Source organism: Malaclemys terrapin, chromosome 4 (genome assembly GCF_027887155.1).
Source record: "Malaclemys terrapin pileata isolate rMalTer1 chromosome 4, rMalTer1.hap1, whole genome shotgun sequence".
Classification (NCBI taxonomy): Eukaryota; Metazoa; Chordata; order Testudines; family Emydidae; genus Malaclemys; species Malaclemys terrapin.
The window spans coordinates 138,800,936-138,820,527 of record NC_071508.1 but is presented as its reverse complement, the minus strand read 5'-3'; the positions used below and the strand labels follow the sequence as shown (position 1 = coordinate 138,820,527).

The following is a 19,592-nucleotide window of genomic DNA, read 5'->3' as shown; positions in this document are numbered from 1 at the left end:
GAAGCTGTTAATGCTGTACTTAGCCATAGCGCTTGAGGGAGCGCAGGGACAAGGAGCTGCCATGTACGCTCATCTACTGAACCAGACACAGAGACTGAAAGTCTTCTGGCCCCAGGAAAAAAAAGCTTTTGCAGATGGGACCGTGTTCATTCAACCACTCCCTAAATGAATGAGCTGATTCAGAAATAACTCCTTGTGCGGTGCCTTGGCAGGATACAATATTTCCAGCTTTCCTATTCTTTAGTCCAAATAACACAGGTAAAGTCTGGTGCCCTGCCTAGAATTAATATACTATTAGATAGGACTTGGTCCTATGGTCTTTACACAGTCAAAAAGCCGGAACAACTTTAACTGAGCCATAATTATCCCCAATGAAAACCTGTTCATTTTAGTGCCTGCCTTTCTACTGGATGGACATTAGTCTAATAGTGTCGCTATGCTGACAGAGCTTTCCTCTCCAGGTGCTGAGTCACTGTGCTTTATACTGGACAGCTGGAACGGGAACAAATCTGTTACTACCTGCTCGTTATAGCTGCACTCCACTTTCTTGCTTAGAGCTTACTTTGTGCGCTACGAAGTTCTACTGACTTTGGTTTTAAGCACACTCTGGAGGAGATTTCACATCCCCTCTTCAGATCCCCACATTCTTTTACTATTAGTACAGGCTGGTGGCCAATTAATTATATGAACGCTTTTGTTCATTTCTGATGTAAAGCTGCCCCTTTGTGTTTCGGACAGTAAGTCAGAATAAACGCACTGAGCTGTCGTGCAGCTTTAAGAAGCTGTGGCAACACACAATGTAGGAAACGGACCAGCAGAAAAATTGTCAAAAGAAGGAGTGACAATTGGGGTCCTTTCCAAGAACACTTCCTCTGATTCGGGACATTTTAAATGGAAGCATGCCAGCTTCTCTTAAAGAAGTAGTTGTTAGGGCTTTGCTCAATAAAATCATCTCTTGCTCATTATTACTTGAAGCCAGATCATAGAATCATAGAATCACAGACTATCAGGGTTGGAAGGCACCTCAGGAGGGCATCTAGTCCAACCCCCTGCTCAAAGCAGGACCAATCCCCAACTAAATCATCCAGCCAGGGCTTTGTCAAGCCTGACCTTAAAAACCTCTAAGGAAGGAGATTCTACCACCTCCCTAGGTAACCCATTCCAGTGCTTCACCACCCTCCTAGTGAAAAAGTTTTTCCTAATATCCAACCTTGGCAGACACCAAGATCCTGGGGCTGGCTGGGGGCTGGGTAGGTACCCTGCATAAGTAAAAGCCGCATGGAAGCTCTTTAACCTGGTGAATTCTCCATCACTGACCATTTTTAAATCAAGATTGGATGTTTCTCTAAAAGGTCTGGTCTAGGAAATATTTTGGGGAAGTCCTGTGGGCCATGTTATATAGGTGGTCAGACTAGATGATCACAATGGTCTCTTCTGCCTTGGAATTTAACCTATATCCCCCCACTGCCCATAGCCCCAACTAGGCAATTTCTAGCAGCTGCTCCACATTGACCCTGTCCCTAGGAACGCATGGTATGCCAGGGGCCGGGTAGTCACTATGTCAATTCTACACCGATGACGATTTTCCTTAAATGAGGGGAATCCCTAGCTAGCCCATTAAGCCAGCTTTCCAGTACCACGCTGCTGCAATATGTTGCTAATACCTTGGTGGCTATAAAATGATCTGTCCACCACACTAACAGATAATGGTCAAACCGTGATACTTAAAGGTTAGGAATTTGGATATTTTGACACCTAACTAAAGTGGTCTGATTTTCAGAGGTGCTCAGCACCAAACTCTCTGTGACGGGGGACCCACTGCTCCCATCCACTTTGCTTCACACACACTGTTCAGAGACCTTCCCTTGTGTAGATACCACTGTGCAGTTATTTACAGCATTTCACTCCACCACCTTCTCCACACTAGTGCAGTCACACAGTATGCACAATGTCATTCAAGTCTACTAACCCTTCTCCAAAGCCGGGGGTGTCTCCTCCCAGGGCATTCCCTTTTGTCAGGCCCTACTAGCCTTGTCTGTCTGCATCTGTGTCCCTCTCCTGCTTCTCTCTCCCTGCACTTCCTTCCCATGCTCTTTTATCCTGTCTCCCTGGTAATAGGACTGCTGGTAACAAGTTCGGGTTATCTTTAGCCTATGAGTCTATTTCCTTGTCTTTTTTTCCCTCCTCCTTTGCCTCTCGGGGTACTCCCCCTTTCTTTACCTTCTCTCTGGCTTGCGTTCTCCTGTCTAATATTCTCCAGTCCTTCTATGCTTAATGGCTCTTTTCCCCCTGGGTTTCATTCCAGGCCTCCAGGGTTTCAGATGCCCCTTTGCTTTCCTAATGGGAAAGGGCTCCAGTCCATGCCTAATATGAAGGGGTGGGGCAACCCATCCACTACCCCACCCCATTTCCCTTTGAACTTCTCTCAAACTTCCAGGGGTACCTGTGCCACAGGGCAGTTTCATATTAACTCACGTATGCATTCGAGCCTCACTCTTGCTCCAGGAAGTTCCACCAACTCCCACCTGATTAGTGAAGAGGCTGAGGCAGTGTCCACCAGCCCCCTTTGATACCTCCTCCCCAACACTACAGGAACAGTTGGTAGCTTCCTTCTTTCTCCCTGCTGGGAGTCCCGGTCCAACCCCAGAAGCCTGTAAACCCTCACTCCGTGTATGGGCAGTCTCTTTTTACACGTTCCTGCTGCCCACACTGGTAATACACAATCAACGAGACCCCATCAGTGTCCCTCTGGGCTCCTCCCTCTTCTTCTCAGTGCTCTTTCTGGATGTAGGTTCTCTGGTATTCCTCCCAAGATCTGGCTACTTAAGCTGCCGACTTCCTACCCCCCCACCCCGGAACATCCAGGGCTGCAAACTCTTCTGTTAGTTTAATTGCCACATCTAGGGTAACAGATTGATGCCACCTGACCCACATGTGGGTATCCTCCAGCAGAGGAACTGTTCAAGCATGACTGTGTCTGTAATATCCACACTTTGGGTATCCAGCCTCAGCCAATGAGTGGCCTAGTCTGTCAGTTTCTGGGCAAATGTCTGAGGCCGTAATCCCCCAGTCCATCCATCTTGCAACTCAACATTTTTACTGAGACTTGCCCATCGAAAGGCCCACCTCGTCTAGGCTGGCCACGTTAACCATTTTGCAATCTCTTGTCAGCTCCTCACTGAGAGCCACCTAGGCCTCCTGAGCTTCTCCTGTGCTAGCCATGGCACCCAGTCTCCCTATTCCATCCTGCCCCCAAAGCCACTCTCTCCAACATGACCACAAACACGTCAGGGTTGTCTGCGGGGCCCACCTTGCAGAGGCCTAGCCCTGCGTCCGATTGCCAATCCCCACTGCAGGACTCACCACACTTTGTAGAGTTGTTGCTGCACCTGGGCTTGCTCTCTTATAAACTCCTGAAGGGTTTGGGGGTTCTTTTTGTTGCAGAGCCTGCCAGGCAAGCAAGAAGCTTTCTCTTCAAATGGTGGGACTGTTAGAAGTTCTGCAAGGTCTTCTGCACTTCCTTCTGCTGTTCGACCAGCATTGGAAAGTCTCCTCCATCGCCCAGCCTGCCAAACATTTACACCAGCTCCCCCATCACCTTCTTCATCTGCAAGGATAAAGGAAGGATCCCCCAAGTGTGACGGGGGTCCCGCTACTCCCGACCTCTTTGCTTCGCTCAGACCGCTCAGAGACTTCTGCTCACATAGGTACCATCATGCAGTTTGTTTGCAGTATTTCACTCCTTCACCTTCTGCATACTAGTGCAATCACAGTATTAGAATGTTAACCACTTTTGTTACCCCTTCTCCAAAGCAGGAGGAAAGGAAAGATGTCTCTTTCCAAAGCATTCCTTTTTTTGTCAGGCCCTACTTGCCCACCTGTCTGTCCGTCCATCCATCCACACACTCTCCCTCCCCACTCCCTCCCTGCACTTCCTTCCATCTTGTCACCTTTGTAAACAAGCTAATTAGCTTCCCGGCCCCAATCCAATCTAGAAATCAGGAATTCCTCTCTTTAATCAGGCCCTCCCAGAGGGTCTAACTGGTTAAAGAGCGACCAGTGGGCTGGTTCAGTTGCTGATTCCCGGCATTCTGTCACACTCTCCTATTAACTTCAGTGGGAATTGGAGGTGCTCTGCATCAGCGGGTATCAGTTACAGTTTATTTAGAAGCAAAAGTATGGATTTAGGGCCCAGATCCTCAAAAGGTATTTGGGCACCTAACTCCCACTGAAATCAATGGAAGTTAAGCACCTAAATACTATTGAGGATCTGAATACAGGGCCTCGGAATTGCCACATTTGAAAATGGAGGCTGTAATTGATATTATAGTTGTTATAAGCCACATATGAGTATGGGAATATGAAGAGTATAAAAGTCTCAGGGAAATATCGTATTATTAGGATATTTGCTCTGCTGAAAACCCAGACGTGACTGATTTTCCTTAAGAAAACATTAATGTAGCTCTACTGGGTTGCAATTAACCTCTTTGTCAGGGCTCATCTGATCTTAAAAGTAAAGGACATAATGAAGGCATTTAAATCAATGCCTCCTCACAGTAGTATCCAAGATCTTAATCTGCAGGAAAAATGCTTAGGTTAACAATGATATTCTGTGAAAAAAGACTATAAAAGGGTAATTACAGCAATTCTAATGTTGATTCCTGCCCATAGGAGCACAAGTAACACCTTCAGACAATGAAAAGGCCTTTTTTTCCCCCCATCTTGTAGTAAAGCATGAAATGGTAAATATACAACAACACTTTAAACCATCTATATTCTATGGCATACAAACCAAAGCAGAGCTCTAGCAATTTTTGGAGTTAGGCAGTTTGGAAATATAAAATGAGAAAGCTATATCATCTTCTAACATCAGTAACGAGTATACGCAATTCTAAATCATGTATGGATGTTCAGCCATTCAAATCATTACATTGGCTAGATGTTTGTTCCTTATTATGGATAAAGGGTAGCTGGTGAAATGGACTATTTTCTATGATAATTTTTTCCACTATACTGTAGTTTTACCGGGGATAGAGGTGAATAGGATATAAAAAACAAACAAACAAGCAAGCACAAAATAATGGGCCAGATCGTAAGACTTTTGCACGCATTAACTAGTGCCTTACTCGGCAAGCAGGCCCACTGAAGCCAATGAGACCATTGAAGGAGCAAGATGTTATCAGTGTGCACAAAAATATCCCATCTAGCTCAGTAGTATTAGGCCAAATTCATTAACTTCAAAATTCCGTGTATTTCCTTGCTTTATAATCTGCTGTAATGCTAGGATACATTCAAATGCGTGACTTCTGTTTTTGCACAACCATTTTTGCATGCACCGTTGATTGCATACTAACAAGTGGGAACACACCTATTTTGCACTCACATTCAGCCACTGGTCAGCTCAAAATGGGTGCGTAATCACTGGATGAGGTTAGGCAAGTCACTTTACCGCTCTGTGCCTCGGTTTCCCCGTCTGTAAAATGGGGATAATGATACTGCTCTCCTTTGCAAAGTGCTTTGAGATCTACTGGTGAAAAGTGCTACATAAGAGCTATGTATTTTCATATTGTATTTGTTTTCAGCCTTTCCTCTAGCTTAACTGTGATTCCATATTGTGGAAACACATTCAAATGCAGAACATTCCATATTTATCTTACTGTTCATTTTTTCTTAACAAGTTTCATGACTCTGCCACCAACGTGAATTTTTAGATTTAAGTTTAATAATAAATGCAGCTATTTGACCTGAGCTGCAAGTAAAAAAAAAAAAAAAGCATTAGAAACCTGGATACCCAAAACTATATTCACCATTTCATATATTGCTTAGGAGCTATTGGTTTTGTCTGTAGAGAATGTATCCATTTAAAACAAACAATGTTACTCTTTTACTTCAATTTTTATTTTCTCAGTGGGTTAGATTTTCTTTCCATGGGATTATTCTCTCATTAAACATTAACTGCAAGAGATTTATAGACTGTTCATGTGGTTTTGGGTTGTGTATGGAGCATGCAGACTTTGATCGGGAACATTCCTTTAAGTGGCATTTTCAGATTTTTTTTAAGTGAATTTAGTAGTGAACTAGTAGACAGCCCTGAAAACTTAAGCCCTCTGTTTATCAATAGGACTGGCAGCAGCAATGCAAACTTGTGTGCAAAATTCAGGCCTAGAGGAATCACTTGTAGGAGTCAGATAACGGCTAAGCCTCCATCCATGCTCAGACTGCCAATAGTGGTGCCAGCTGCAATGATGATTTTTGTGATGTGGACATTTGCCCACTAGAAACTGGACTGAAGCCATCAAATCCAAGGAAATGCTTTTTGGCAACCCATCACTCTGGGCCACACTGATGACCTTGAAGGGAAAAGTTCCATATCCTAGCACCTATCCCCTGAGTCACTGTCTAATTGTTATTATTTTAAACACTATTTGCTTGTGCTTTGCTGGAGTGAGATCTATTATAGCTCTAGGATATGGCAATGTACTTGCCGATACTGCAGAATACATTGGTATGGCAGGATTAGTACATAATGGCATTGATATTTTATTGCTGTTGAATTTTTCATCTTAAATGAAATAGACATCTTAAATAATAGACAGTAACTCAAATACACCATTCATAGTTACATTGGGCATATGTTTTACTTATGTATTATGTACGTCATAGCTCTGGTAGACTCTCAAAACAAAGAAGTCTTTTAAAAAATGAGCCCTTTCAATGACAGATTCTAGTACTTTAAAGCAGTATTTTACCATAGTGCTTTTCATAAATGCTTCTAAATTTCCCAGTAAATTGTAATTTATATATCTATCAAGCCCATAATTCAAAACTAAAGTGCTCTGCGAGCCTGGGCGCATACAGCGATGTTATCTGCAAGAAAAATGAATTATGCATATCCTATAGCACTACATCTGACAAAGTAGTGCTGTAATTCCAATGCAGTGGGGCAATACAGACTCATTCAATTGAGATACAAAAGGTAATGCAACAGTGCTGGGGGGTTTTCTTCCACGTACTGATGCCAACATTTATAATTTAATATTTTCAGAGAGAGATGAACAAACATAGGGAGTTCCTCCTGATTTACACCAGCGTAAGTGAGAGGAAAATCAGGCCAATGATGTGGGGTTAACAGGCTTGTATTGGATATTTTACCCAAAGTACTCTGATCGAGTGCTGTTAGACTTCAGCCGTGTTGATCAGTCTGCTCATGTGAAAGCAGAAGACAATATGCCCCCATGCCCGGAAAATGGGCTTTACAGGAGCAAGCGCCTTTCAAACTTGCCGGTTAAAGTCTCAGCCTGCTATAGGGCAATACTATGGAATGGTGCTTAAATGTAACAATTGGCATTTGAAAATAATGATACCCTCCCCTTTCAGACAGCAGCAATAAAGAGAATTTTCACAGCTTCTTAACATTTTCCCCTATAAACACATACTGCGGAGGTGGACCAACCACCCTGCTACAGAGAAATACCACAAGAGGTGTCATCTCCTGCCCAACAAAAGAAGGCCTATGGGCATCAGACAAGCCATGGTGGAACATCATTGGACAAAAGACTTTGTTGGTCCCCGTCCCCCCCAAAACATCCATGAAATGGAGATGTGCACAAATCCTCATCCCATCAGCTTGAGACCTGGGGGAAGGGGATAAAAATCTATGTCAAGAAAAACTGTTATCGCTATGCTGCTTGGAATGTGGAGAGGGCAAAATTTCTAAGCATAAGAAAGAGATTCCCTAAGCAGCTTAGCCTGGTTTAGCCCTCAAGGACACAAAGAGCTTGTATATTACAGCAACCTCTATTATCTTTTGATACCTAAGACTGTAACTCATTTGGTGTATATGTTTACCTGTTTTAACCTTGTAAATAACTCTCTCATTTCTTTTTCCTGGTTAATAAACTTTTAGTTAGTTTAATACAGGACTGGCTACAAGCATGGTCTTTGATGAGAAATCTAAGGTACAAATGACCTGGGGAAAGTGACTGGTCCTTTAGGACTGGGAGTAACCTGAACATTGTGGTGATTTTTGATGTAAGGGACCATCTATCACAAAGGCAGGCTTGCCTGGGTGGCAAGATAGATCAGTGTGCCCGAGGGGACTGTCTAGGACTCCATGTTAAGGCTGTTATAGTGTCTGAGGAGTTCACACTTGTTACTTGGTTGGTGAAATCTAGTGATAGAACATACAGCCAGTTTGGGGTTTGTGTCCTGTTCCTGGACAGTCTGCCCTGAGGTTGGCATGCATGCTCGTAAGCCTCTCCAGACAGCTTGACAAATATATTCAGTAACTTTTGAGTTACCCAAGCATGGATAATCAGATGTTTTCCACACTGTACGAAAATCGTTCAGACCCTGTTTTTTTGCACTTGGAAGACACCGAGTTTCTCTTTGAAGCTTTGGGTGTTCATAGTTCTCCATGAGGAACACAGACTTTGCCAAGTTGGGGGCGGTGGGGGGGGAGGTGAGGAATAAATAAACGATAAGCAAATGCAAAGCAAATCTTGGATGTGCATGCAACAGGATATTATTTCCCTTAACCAAGTGTGCACTAAGTATAATTAGAAAAACAACACACATATAAACTTAGCATACAGCAGCCATGAAGCACAGAATATGCCTCAGGATCGAGAGAGACGGTATAAACAGGTCTTTTTCACCCTTCCCCAGCAGCTGTCCTTGGACAAGGCTGAGGATCTGGCCCTGGGTGTTTATTTGAATAGGCCACTGCACATCCAAATGAACACCATCTGCAGCAGCTGTTAACAAATAAACCCAACAACCAGGGCTATGCTGATATCATTGCTGGCAAACAAGGAACAAGCAAAATGGGCCATTTCATTGTAATTTCACCTTCAACAGAAAAAAGATATCAGTATCTCATCACCAACGGGGGGAAAAGTGTTTACTAAATGGAAAATTATAATCTCTTTAGGGAAAAAGACATTTAATTTTCAATCTCCTAAAACAGTAAAGCTTAACAAATAATTAAAAGTGGCTAACAGGGTCTCAAAGTGATACTAGTTTCTAATCTAAGCAAAATCTAGCTGTGCTGAAACAATCAGTGAAACCATACCAAAAAAAAAGATATACCCAGTCTAGGGACAGTTGCAGCATGTTGTTAATTAATGTTACATACATAGTGCTTGATCTTAGAGTTCTATACCACAAACGTAGCAGAATGATGTCCGAACTCTTACACATTGCTAAGTATTTCCTGAAGCCAAGAAACACTTCACATTCATTGTTTGCTTCTGCTCTGAGGTTCAACTTGAATATGTGTATTTTAACATTAATAATAATTTATTTTAAAAATTACCTTTTGTTGAATCATCTTCAATTGGTTGTTTGAACAAAGTGATATCTTTAAAAGTGCACAGGAATAAAACCACTTTTTCATGTTCGTTTCTTATAGGTGCGATTTGCATGTAGAACCAAACTGGGGTTCCTGGAGAAGAGAGAAAGAAACCAGGGCATGTGATAGAACACCAGCTTTCCACAACTCCTACACGGGGCATTTCATGGTTTAAATGCTGTATTATATGCATTTATCTGAAAACCATTTCTAGATAGCTGTACTTTTGCCATGTTTGTTTGGGTCTATAATATATTCACACGCACATTAAAATGAGAAAATGCTAGCAATCCAATTAACTACCCCAAGTAACCAAAGGAAGAACCCCAAACAATTTTTGCCATAACACTGTTTTACTATTCCCCCTTTAGCCTGGTCTCTCCCTATCATTCTTCACCCCCTTTGGAGTCTGGTCGGGTCTCATCCTCAGGGTATGAAAAACTTTCTGATATTTCTAAAGTAACAAACAAGGCGAGAGGAAAACCTTGATGATCCATGTTACTCCATCACAGAGAATCAAAACAAAATGGCAAAGACACCTACGTTTTTTCTTTGCTGGTCATCTTTAAAAAACAAGCTTTAGATTTTTTTAAAAACATTTTTTAATTTCTCTGTAAATTAGGATGATTCTGTCAAATGTGCCATGTCCCCGATTTGACACTCTTCCACACGTAAAAAAGAACGCTTGAGAGATGAGCTCAGCCATCCTGCCTCCCTGTTTTCTGGGCTAATCACCAGACCATACCCTCCCCCAACACACACACACAGCTGAATATAGAGCTCAAGAGGTCTGACTCCCAGTCTCTCTGCTGTTCTAACCAATAGACGATATACCCACCAATATATCTTCCTCTTAGTATTTGAACTAAAGGCAAAACCATTTTACAATCCTGGCCCTTTGGTTAAGCAAACAATCAACAAAGCACCTAAAATGCTGGAGGGGTTAGGATAGCAGATATATATGCACACAGCAGGAATGTAATATGCTTAATTCTCCTGCATGATGTACCAGTAAACCGGCAAGTGTCCTGTTCTCTATAGGGTCAAATTCACCCCTGTGTAGTCAGCCACCACAAGGATTGTGCACCACTTCAGTTCTATTGCTTCATGCTGATCTGCTGCAGGGGGGTAGATTTTACTCTTATTGATTTGGGACCCTGCACAGTTTGTTTAGAGATACACAGTTCACTTGTATGAATGGCATGTCAGTGAAGCCTCACCTACACTAGAAAACATGGGCCATCCTGAGAGTCATTTGCTCCCCATAGCAAGCTTATAACACCTCACATCCATACACAGAGGTGCTCCAAATGGCTTAGTATCATCAGCATAGGACATGGCCTCTTTGCAAATTGTCACACGGATTAATCTCTGGCGGGGTGCTTAAGGTGGTGTGATTGTATATTCAGTTTATATCCATCCCTGACAATCTTGTCACACCACTGAAGCTTTTGGCAAACATGGGCTTGTCGGCCAAGTAGCAGCATTCCTTGGTACACACACTTTGAAACTGGTTGGTCTTTTAGTCTAATATGTCCAGGCCAAGAAAGCCATTGAAACTGAACCAGTGCGGATGGAGACAGTGGCTGGTTCAGCTTTTGAATAGCCTCATTTCTGATCTTGTCCTGCCCCTTGATATGGAGAAGTGGACGGAGATTACGAGAATGGAAAACATCATTCCAACATTCTTCAGCTTTCCTCTGTGCCCACATTTCACTTTCATTCAGCAGAGCTGGTCTGTGGTTCCATAGATCCGCAGCGTAATGTCTCAACATTCCTCACAGAGGCTACTGAAGGGCCAAAAACAGGGCAGCATCGGCTACTTCACGGGCATCCACTTCTTTTGAGCATCTTCAGACCTCATGCTGGAGGATGGCTTAGCAGAATGCACAATGCCATTTGGATTAGACATGCTTTCACCCAGGTTAAAAATTGTTTTCAGTCTGAACTGTTTTGGTGCCAGTATGGACACAAACTAGTCCACCCACACAATGCACCGTTGGCCTTTCAAAATCTCCCACCATGCATTGCTTCTGGAGTTGTACCAGAAACTGCAGTTTAGGTGCCCAGAGGGCACTGCAAATAAAATGGTTTAGCATAAGACTAGTGTAGACAAGGTCAAAACTGTAATTCACCGTAGCTACATTGAACTGTTTGTGATTAAACCAGTACAATAGCAGTAAGTGGTACAAGCACAGGGAAGGCCTGTGGTTTAGGGTTTATTCAAGGGACATTGTGCTGACTGCTCCATTATTTCAACTACCAATGGCCAACTCAAGATTTACAGACCTGAACACTGGCTTCTAAGAGGTTTGTAATGTGCAGCTCTTTAGACAAGTAACTAATTAAAAAGCAGAAGTCACTCTAATAATCACAAGGAAACCAGGCAGTCCTCATACCAGCAAGCTGAAAATGCTAAGTAAGTGCCTGAGGGCAGCAATCCTGAGGATAATGCCTGAAAGCAGCAGCCTCTGGATAATACCTCTCACAATGCTGGAGGCAAAGGAAAAGCCAAACAAGTCTCAGTTGCTACCAAAAGAGTCTCTCAGGAGAAAAACCTACACAACTCATGAGCAAGAACACACAGCACTGCTAGGCACAGAGTGGGGGTTGAAATGAACACTGGATGTTCTCATGCTTGGTCTATGAAAGTGCAGTGAACTCAGAGCAGAAGGCTGGTGACACACCTGGCCACCAGTGGGAATAAACTGAAACCCCTCAATCTGGTAACAGTCTGTATTTCCTGCAGGTGTTCTAGAAGAAACGTACACTACCTATTTTTCGCTACAGTGTTAACCTTAACATGTGCTTTTGTAGTGAGGTCACGTTTTACCAATCTGCAGGAAGCCAGGTACAGATTACGACTGGGTAGAACCAAGTGCTGGACAACGCATTTGCTGAGACAGAAGTCGGCCAGTTAAAGTGTTAGTACCAAAAGGAGTCTTAATTCTTGGCTTTTGGGGAAGAGGAGAGAGAGCAAGAGAGATTGAATTTACGGATGGGATCCGATCCAAGACTGAACAGAGAATGACCCTATGGACTGTACTTGGATATTTTCTTATTACAAAATCCTTCCACTATCCTGCATATCTTATAAAAACTATAGACAGAAGAGCTGGAAATCTGGGCACAGCTGAAGGTTTTAATGAGGAAGCTGTGTTTCAGGGATTTATTGAGAGGCAATCCACTCAAGCAGGGGATATTCTCTAAGCAAAAGCTATTGGCCCGATATGGAAAAGAGATCAGGAGAAAGCTTTTAGCTTTTCTATTTAAAAATAAAAGGGAAAGGAATTTAATGAAAGACTGACACCTGTTAACCAGGAGCTGCCACTTCCGCTTATTTTTAATAAGATAACCCTATAGTAAAGGGGAGAGTTGATTGCCAGGGATCCATTCTGTTACCAGCTGGAAACAGGGTGTGGCAACACTAAAAGCCTTTTCCAGTGGAGAAATGCAGGGCAAACCCATCTCAGGACAATTTCCTAACATGTGGGAGCAATCAGGCAGAGTACATGGACAAAAGAGCAGAGCAGCGGAAAAGCAAAAGAACAGACATGACCATTTGCCAAAGACCAGAATGGTGTCATTCACAGGACATGTCAAGACACCTGCAGCAATACTGGAAGTGAGAGCTTCAATTGTGCTTCTTTTAATGGAAAAGTTTGCTAACATACTTCGGGGTGGGCAGAACACATGTATAATTTCAGGAAGTCTTAGCAGGTACAATCTCAGGGAGCAGCATGGTCTTAAATCCTCTGTTCATAGTTATGAGAGACAGAAGTATTTGTATTAATATATAGCACAACTATTGGATGAGGCCCTGGAACACGATTTGCCCTTTCCTATAGTGCACATTTTTTCTGCAACTGAAGTACACTAGGAAAAGCTATGGACCCAATCCTGCAAGCTACTCCATGCAGGCATAGGGGTCTGCCTGTGGAGAGCAGCTTATAAGGCTAGGGCCTATATAACCTGGCCTCACACAACCGAATGAACATGCAAGTTACTGGGTCAAGCTTCCAGGATCTCATGGCAGCAGCATTCTTTGAATAGTGATTAAGTCCGAGTATAAAAAAAAAGAGGGACTGTAAAAGTTAAAAACACAGAGTCTGTAAACTTTGCCAGCCAATCCACAACTGAGAGATTTTGTCCAGCATCATGTTAAATGTTGATGAACAAGAACAATGCACAGAAGCAGCATAAACACCTACAGAGAAAGACTAGGATAGCAATATGTGGTGGCAACCTGACTCTGAAGTAAAATCATCTCCAGTTCTTGAAACCTGCTGGAGAAGCCAGCCAGCTAAAGGAGAGAATTGGTCACATTGTTGAGTTACTATATTGTCCTCTGCCTTCTAATAACCTTGTACTAATTCTTGACTGGGTCTTATGTTTGGTGGTCTCAGCCAAGTTCCTAATGGGTATCTTTACGCATCATAGAGCCATCAAATCAGTAGGCACAAGTGACAGGACCATAGACATCTGGGACATGAGTGTTCCAGCTCATGATTGAGGGAATTCTCCGATCTGCATGGAGCACCTCGCACAGTGCTTCCTACCAATGTACCTAGTTTGATCACCTTCATATACCCCAAAAGTTTCAAAAATGGGTTTCTGGGGTCCTCACCTGAGGCATTTTAAAGGGGCCAGACTTTCAGAAAGTGCGGAGTACCCACCCGCTAAAACCCAGACCCTTTTAAGGGGTCTCAAGTTGCCCATTCAAATATTAAGGCACCCAAAATCACTAGTCACTTTTAAAAACCTTGCCCCAAACTCCCACACAAATGCTAAAAGAAAAATTGGTATTGCTCAATTATTCATTTTAAAAATATACTGTTAATAACCACTAGTTGCATACATACTGTTATACATACTGTTTTTCTTGTACAGAAGAATTTCAAAGCAGTTTGACTCATAGTTGTCAAAAGTCTGTCTGACTTTTTCAATGGTCTTCTTATCCGTCAGTTCCCCATACATAAAACTGGAAAAGAAAAATCCATTTCTGTTTTTTTCCACACTCAAGTAACAACTTAGAAACATTGGCTATGCTGTAATTGTCATCCACTGAAATGTAACTATGATTTACACCTCATTTCAACATTTATGGTATTCCAAGATTGCCATGAAACCTATAAAGCAAACAATTGTGGCTGCTTATTTATTGTAAGAAAGATTTATGTGCTGTCATTATACGTTTTATATAAGTGACTTTCTAGGTATACATTCAAGGCTAGAGTGTTAAAAAAAAGAGCTGACAATATACAAAAGCATGTCCTATTACTACCAATGGGGCAACACGTAAAAATGCTACAGTGACAAAATGATAAAGTGGAGAAGAAAACTCAACAAAAGCCATGCAAATTCTCAAATCCTCTTAGAACCCCTTAGACTTGTGAGGCAGAATTGAATCCACTACTGATAAGTCCTGATGATCCAAGCATCAGTTATGAGAATGTTGAGTTACACAAAATTTGCTTCCATGCCCTGAATCCAAAATTCAGACAGGGACCAAAGTTCCGTTCTCTAACATTATCCAGAGGTACCCCAAGACATTCAGGTAATCAGAGTTTACTTATAAAGGTCTGATTATGAATCAAGACAGGATTTCACCAACAAGAAATAAAGGCTGCAATTCTCTTGCAAATAAATTCCCCAATCCAGCACAACTTTTAAGAGTACGAATTGTCCCATTGAAGTCAAGTCAAGTTTGCATTTATCCCATGTGAGTGGGAAAGAAGTCACTGGGACAACTCACACGCTTCAAGTTAGAGATGTGCCTAAGTGCCTTGCTGGCTCAATTTCCCAGTTACCCTGTTCAACATGACACCTTTCAAATAGTGAATTCCCAACATCAATTATATAAGTGCCAGCACCTGACATTCATATTGGCAGGGTGAATTTCAATGGAAGGGCATCCCTGGTTCAAATTCTCTGTGCTGATGTAAATACGCAAAACTCCGTTAAACTCCTCTGAGGTTTACTCACATTATATTTACCTCACTTGCCTAACTTGTGGAATAAAATAGAACTGTATGCATTGCCTTTTTATTGCACAAGTAAGAAACCGAACTGCTAGACTATTATGCAACTCTTTTAAGAAATATGCAAATATATTTACTTATTTCATGTTATTCAATTAATTTTTGTATCACATTGTTTGGAAAAAGTACTAAAATGCATCTGTACATTCCTCCTCCTCCCCTCCACTAACCGGGTATAAATGCAAACTTAAGGATGGTGTGGGTCCGCTGCTCAATGGAGAAGGTGAGCTGGAAACAGAAGATGATAGGAAGGCAGAGCTTCTCAATATCTATTTTGCTTCAGTCTTCTCACAAAAATTAACATGTGACCAGATGACTAGTGAAGTTACCATAGATAATAAAGGGGAAGGGATGCAGATTGGGATAAGTAAAGAACACATCAGATCTTCTGACCAATTTGAATGGATTCAAATCAGCAGGGCCAGATGCTATGCACACAAGGGTACTGAAAGAATTAGCTGAAGAAATCTTGGACCACTGGCAATACTATTTACAAACTTGTGGATGACAGGAGAGGTCCCAGAAGACTGGAGAGAGGCTAACATAGCGTCCACCTTTGAAAAGGGGAAAAAGGAGGCGCCGGGGAACTATAGAGCAGTCAGCCAATCCTTGATACCTAGTAAGCTACTAGGGCAATGTATAAACATTCAATTTGTGAATACCTAGAGGATGAAGGGGTAATCACTAGCGGCCAGCATGGATTTACCAAGAACAAATCATGCCAAACCAGCTTGATTTCCTTCTTTGACAGAGTAACTGATTTGGTGGATAGGAGGAATATGATGGACATAATATACCTGGACTTCAGCAAGGCTTTTGACACAGTCCCACATGACATTCTGATAAGTAAGCTGGAGAAATGTGGATTCGACGGAACTACCATTAAGTGGATACATAATTGGGGGGTTCCCATAGGGATCTGTTCTTGGTCCAGTGTTGTTTAACACCTTTATTAATGACCTGGATGTAAGTATGGAGAGAATACTGATCAAGTGTACAGATGACACAAAGCTAGTAGGGGTTGCCAATACTTTGGAGGATAGAGCTCACATTCAGAGGGATCTCGATAAATTGAAGAACTGGGCTATAGACAACAAAATGACATTCAGCAAAGACACATGTAAGGTGCTACACTTCGGGAAGAAAAATCGAACACACAAATACAGAACGGGGGGAAAACTGACTTGGCAGCAGCACTGCTCAGAAGGATCTGGGAGTTGTGGTGGATCACAGCCTCAACATGAGTCAGCAATGTGATGCTGTTGCAAATAAAGCAAATGCAATTTTAGATTGCATTAACAGAGGCATAGCATGCGTGTCACGGGAGGTGATAATACCACTCTACTCAGTGCTGGTTAGGCCTCAGCTGGAGTACTGTGTCCAGTCTTAGGCACCAATGTATAAAAAGGATGCAGAGAAACTGGAAAGGATCCCGAGGCAAGAGACAAAGATGATCAAAGGGATGGAATGTGAGACATATGAGCAAAGGCTGAGGGAACTGGGTATGTTTAATTTGGAAAAGAGGCGATTGGGGGGAGGGGGGAGATATGATAGTGGTCTTCAGATACTTAAAAGGCTGCCATAAAAAAAGATGGGAGAAAAGCTGTCCTCTCTTGTCTCAGAGGGCAGGACAAGAGGCAATGGATTCAAACTACAGCATAGCAGATCTAGATTAAATCTCAGAAAAAGCTTCCTAGCTGTAAGAACTGTAGGACAATGGAACAGACTGCCTAAGCTTCTTCACCGGAGTTTTTCAAAAGGAGGCTGGTATAAGTGGGCACCGCTCCATTGACTTTACTTCTAAGGGTATGTCTACACTGCAGCTGGGAGCAGGGCCACCTGGGGGAAAGGAGGGCGCAAGAAAAATTAATGCGTGAGATTGCAGCACCATTCAGGTTTGGCCCAGCAGCTCCTCTGCAATGGAGAGGCCACCAGTCCAAACTGAATGGTAGAATATAGAATAGAATATCAGGGTTGGAAGGGACCTCAGGAGGTCATCTAGTCCAACCCCCTGCTCAAAGCAGGCCCAAGTGGTGCTGCAAGCCCGTGAGCCAGGTCACAACACCCGAAGCAGGGAGCTGGGCCCAGCCCCGTAGGACAGAAGCCAGCACTGTGGGATTTTGCCCCAGGCTCCCAAACACCTGTGTGCTGACCTGACTGAGAAGTGTGATTCACAGCGTGGGTAGACAGACTCATGCTAGTCCAGCTTGAGCTAGTGTGCTAAAAACAGCAGTGTGGGCAACACAGCCCGAGCTTGGCTCACAGTGGTGGCCCAGGCAGGCTTGGACTCAGGTGGCTAGGCCGAGCTGCCAAACATGCTGCCATGTCCGCACTGCTGTTTTTAGCGCACCAGCTCAAACTGAGCTAGCGGGGAGTTACCTGGGTGGGCAATCACACCTTCCAGCTGCAGTAGAGACAAACCCTAAAAGACTGAATTTCATAACAGAACATCTGAGCCCCCATGGTTATTCTTCCTCAGGACCAAAAATCAATGCAGACTGTTCTACGCAGATCTACAATTAAAGAACTGCAAGAAAAAAGGAAGATAGAATAAAAGCTGCCCAACACTTGGATGAACATACTTTTAATTGCTATTCACAGGCATTTTGAGTTTGAATGGAAACCCACAACAGCAACCTCCATGAAAATTAAAGATAAAGAGGAAATAAGGCTACCAATGTCTCTGCAGTTTAAAAGAAGTTTTTCTTTTATTGATTGACAAACCTTCAGAGCTTCAGTAAACTGAGATTTATTTTACACTTATGCTGCAAGAAACAACAAAACAAGAACATTGAAGTTGTTAGTGACTTGACTGTATTAGGGCCAGACTGTGAACTCCTTACTCACTACTGCTAAGCAGTTTTTCACACCAGTACAGTAGTTCTACTGGGTCAAGAGGAAACTCGCAGAGTAAGGTGCTACTCAGTGCGAGTAATGGGATCAGAATCTGGCCTGTAGATGAAAAACGTCCTATAATATTTGTGGGCTACTAAAGGAAGTTATGCACAGCAAAACAAAGGCAGGCACTGATATAGTATATGTCATTATTAAGTCACCAGTGCAAATTATTAAGGAGATGCTACTGGACTTTTCTGTGATGATTGATGCCAGCAATCTGTTTTACCAAATCAGCTGAGTTCTACAAGATACCACTCAATAATGTCATCATTTTTGGAATTCACCACCAACCTATTATCCAACTTCTATTAATACATGGCAGTCTTTCAGATAATTCCACAACATACTGCAGACAGAATATTTTCAAATGACCTGTTTTCTATTTAGAAGTTCAGCTGATAATGTTTTATACATTTACATTTGAGGTGACAACAACTAAGGTTGGAATGTTTCATTTCTTTTTTATCTGTCCTCTTTAATGCACTGACAGGGCAAAACAAAAATATGACTCGAGAGTTTTAGCACAATGTATCATGCAACTGAATTTTCTGTTATGTTGTGCCAGAGATTTAAAACAATTTTCCCCTTAGTACGAGACTACAGAAAAAAGATTCTGCTCAAGTGTTTATGTGGTTTATAAGTGCAGAAACAATCAATATTAATTAGAGGTATAATGACTAGCTGTATTCAGCATCTTGTATAGTGGGGATATTAGGTATTAAGGAGTAACTATACAACCCTGCTGAATATGATCAATCAACTGTATGTTTACATGAAAGTCAGTTTATGAGAGCAGTCAACCTCTAAAGTTCAAATCTTACAATATTTTCACATGTAAGGAAACATTTTAAGGTCTTGTGCTGCAATAACTAAACTTTTCAATGGACAGTTTTTAATATCAGGTGCACAGGGAACTTACAAAGCAACTCTGCCATACAAGTTACATAAGATCTCTGTTTATCACAGACTTAATTTAATTTTGACTGTCCCTTTTTATTTTTTTTTAAACCAGGGGGACTCCCATCCCTACTCCTTTATCAATCACACTGTCTTCCTCTGCCACTTGTTGTTGTTATTTATTACTTGTCAAGCATCAACAGCACACTGTACAAGACAAATATCAAGACCACCCCGTGCTGGGGATCTTACAATCTACACAATGGACATACGGCAGACACATAAGACTCACTGAGATAGTCACAGAAAGGAGCAACTTTAGACAAATTTTTCTCTTTCTTAAGCAGGTCAATTTTTATTTATCTTGTCTGTGTTCTTATCTCCCTCCCAAGCACCCCCTGAAA

General features: G+C 42.3%; 1 protein-coding gene across 1 annotated transcript in view; it reads right to left on the bottom strand.

Moving 5' to 3' along the window:
* Nucleotides 1-19,592, bottom strand: part of KCNH5 (potassium voltage-gated channel subfamily H member 5) — a 227,699-nt gene that overhangs the window by 187,039 nt on the left and 21,068 nt on the right. The window contains exons 3-4 of the mRNA XM_054027148.1: nt 14,227-14,333; nt 9,317-9,445 (exon numbers count right to left, since the gene is read on the bottom strand). Coding sequence (XP_053883123.1) covers nt 9,317-9,445; nt 14,227-14,333 — 236 coding nt within the window. The remainder of the gene's footprint in view (nt 1-9,316; nt 9,446-14,226; nt 14,334-19,592) is intronic.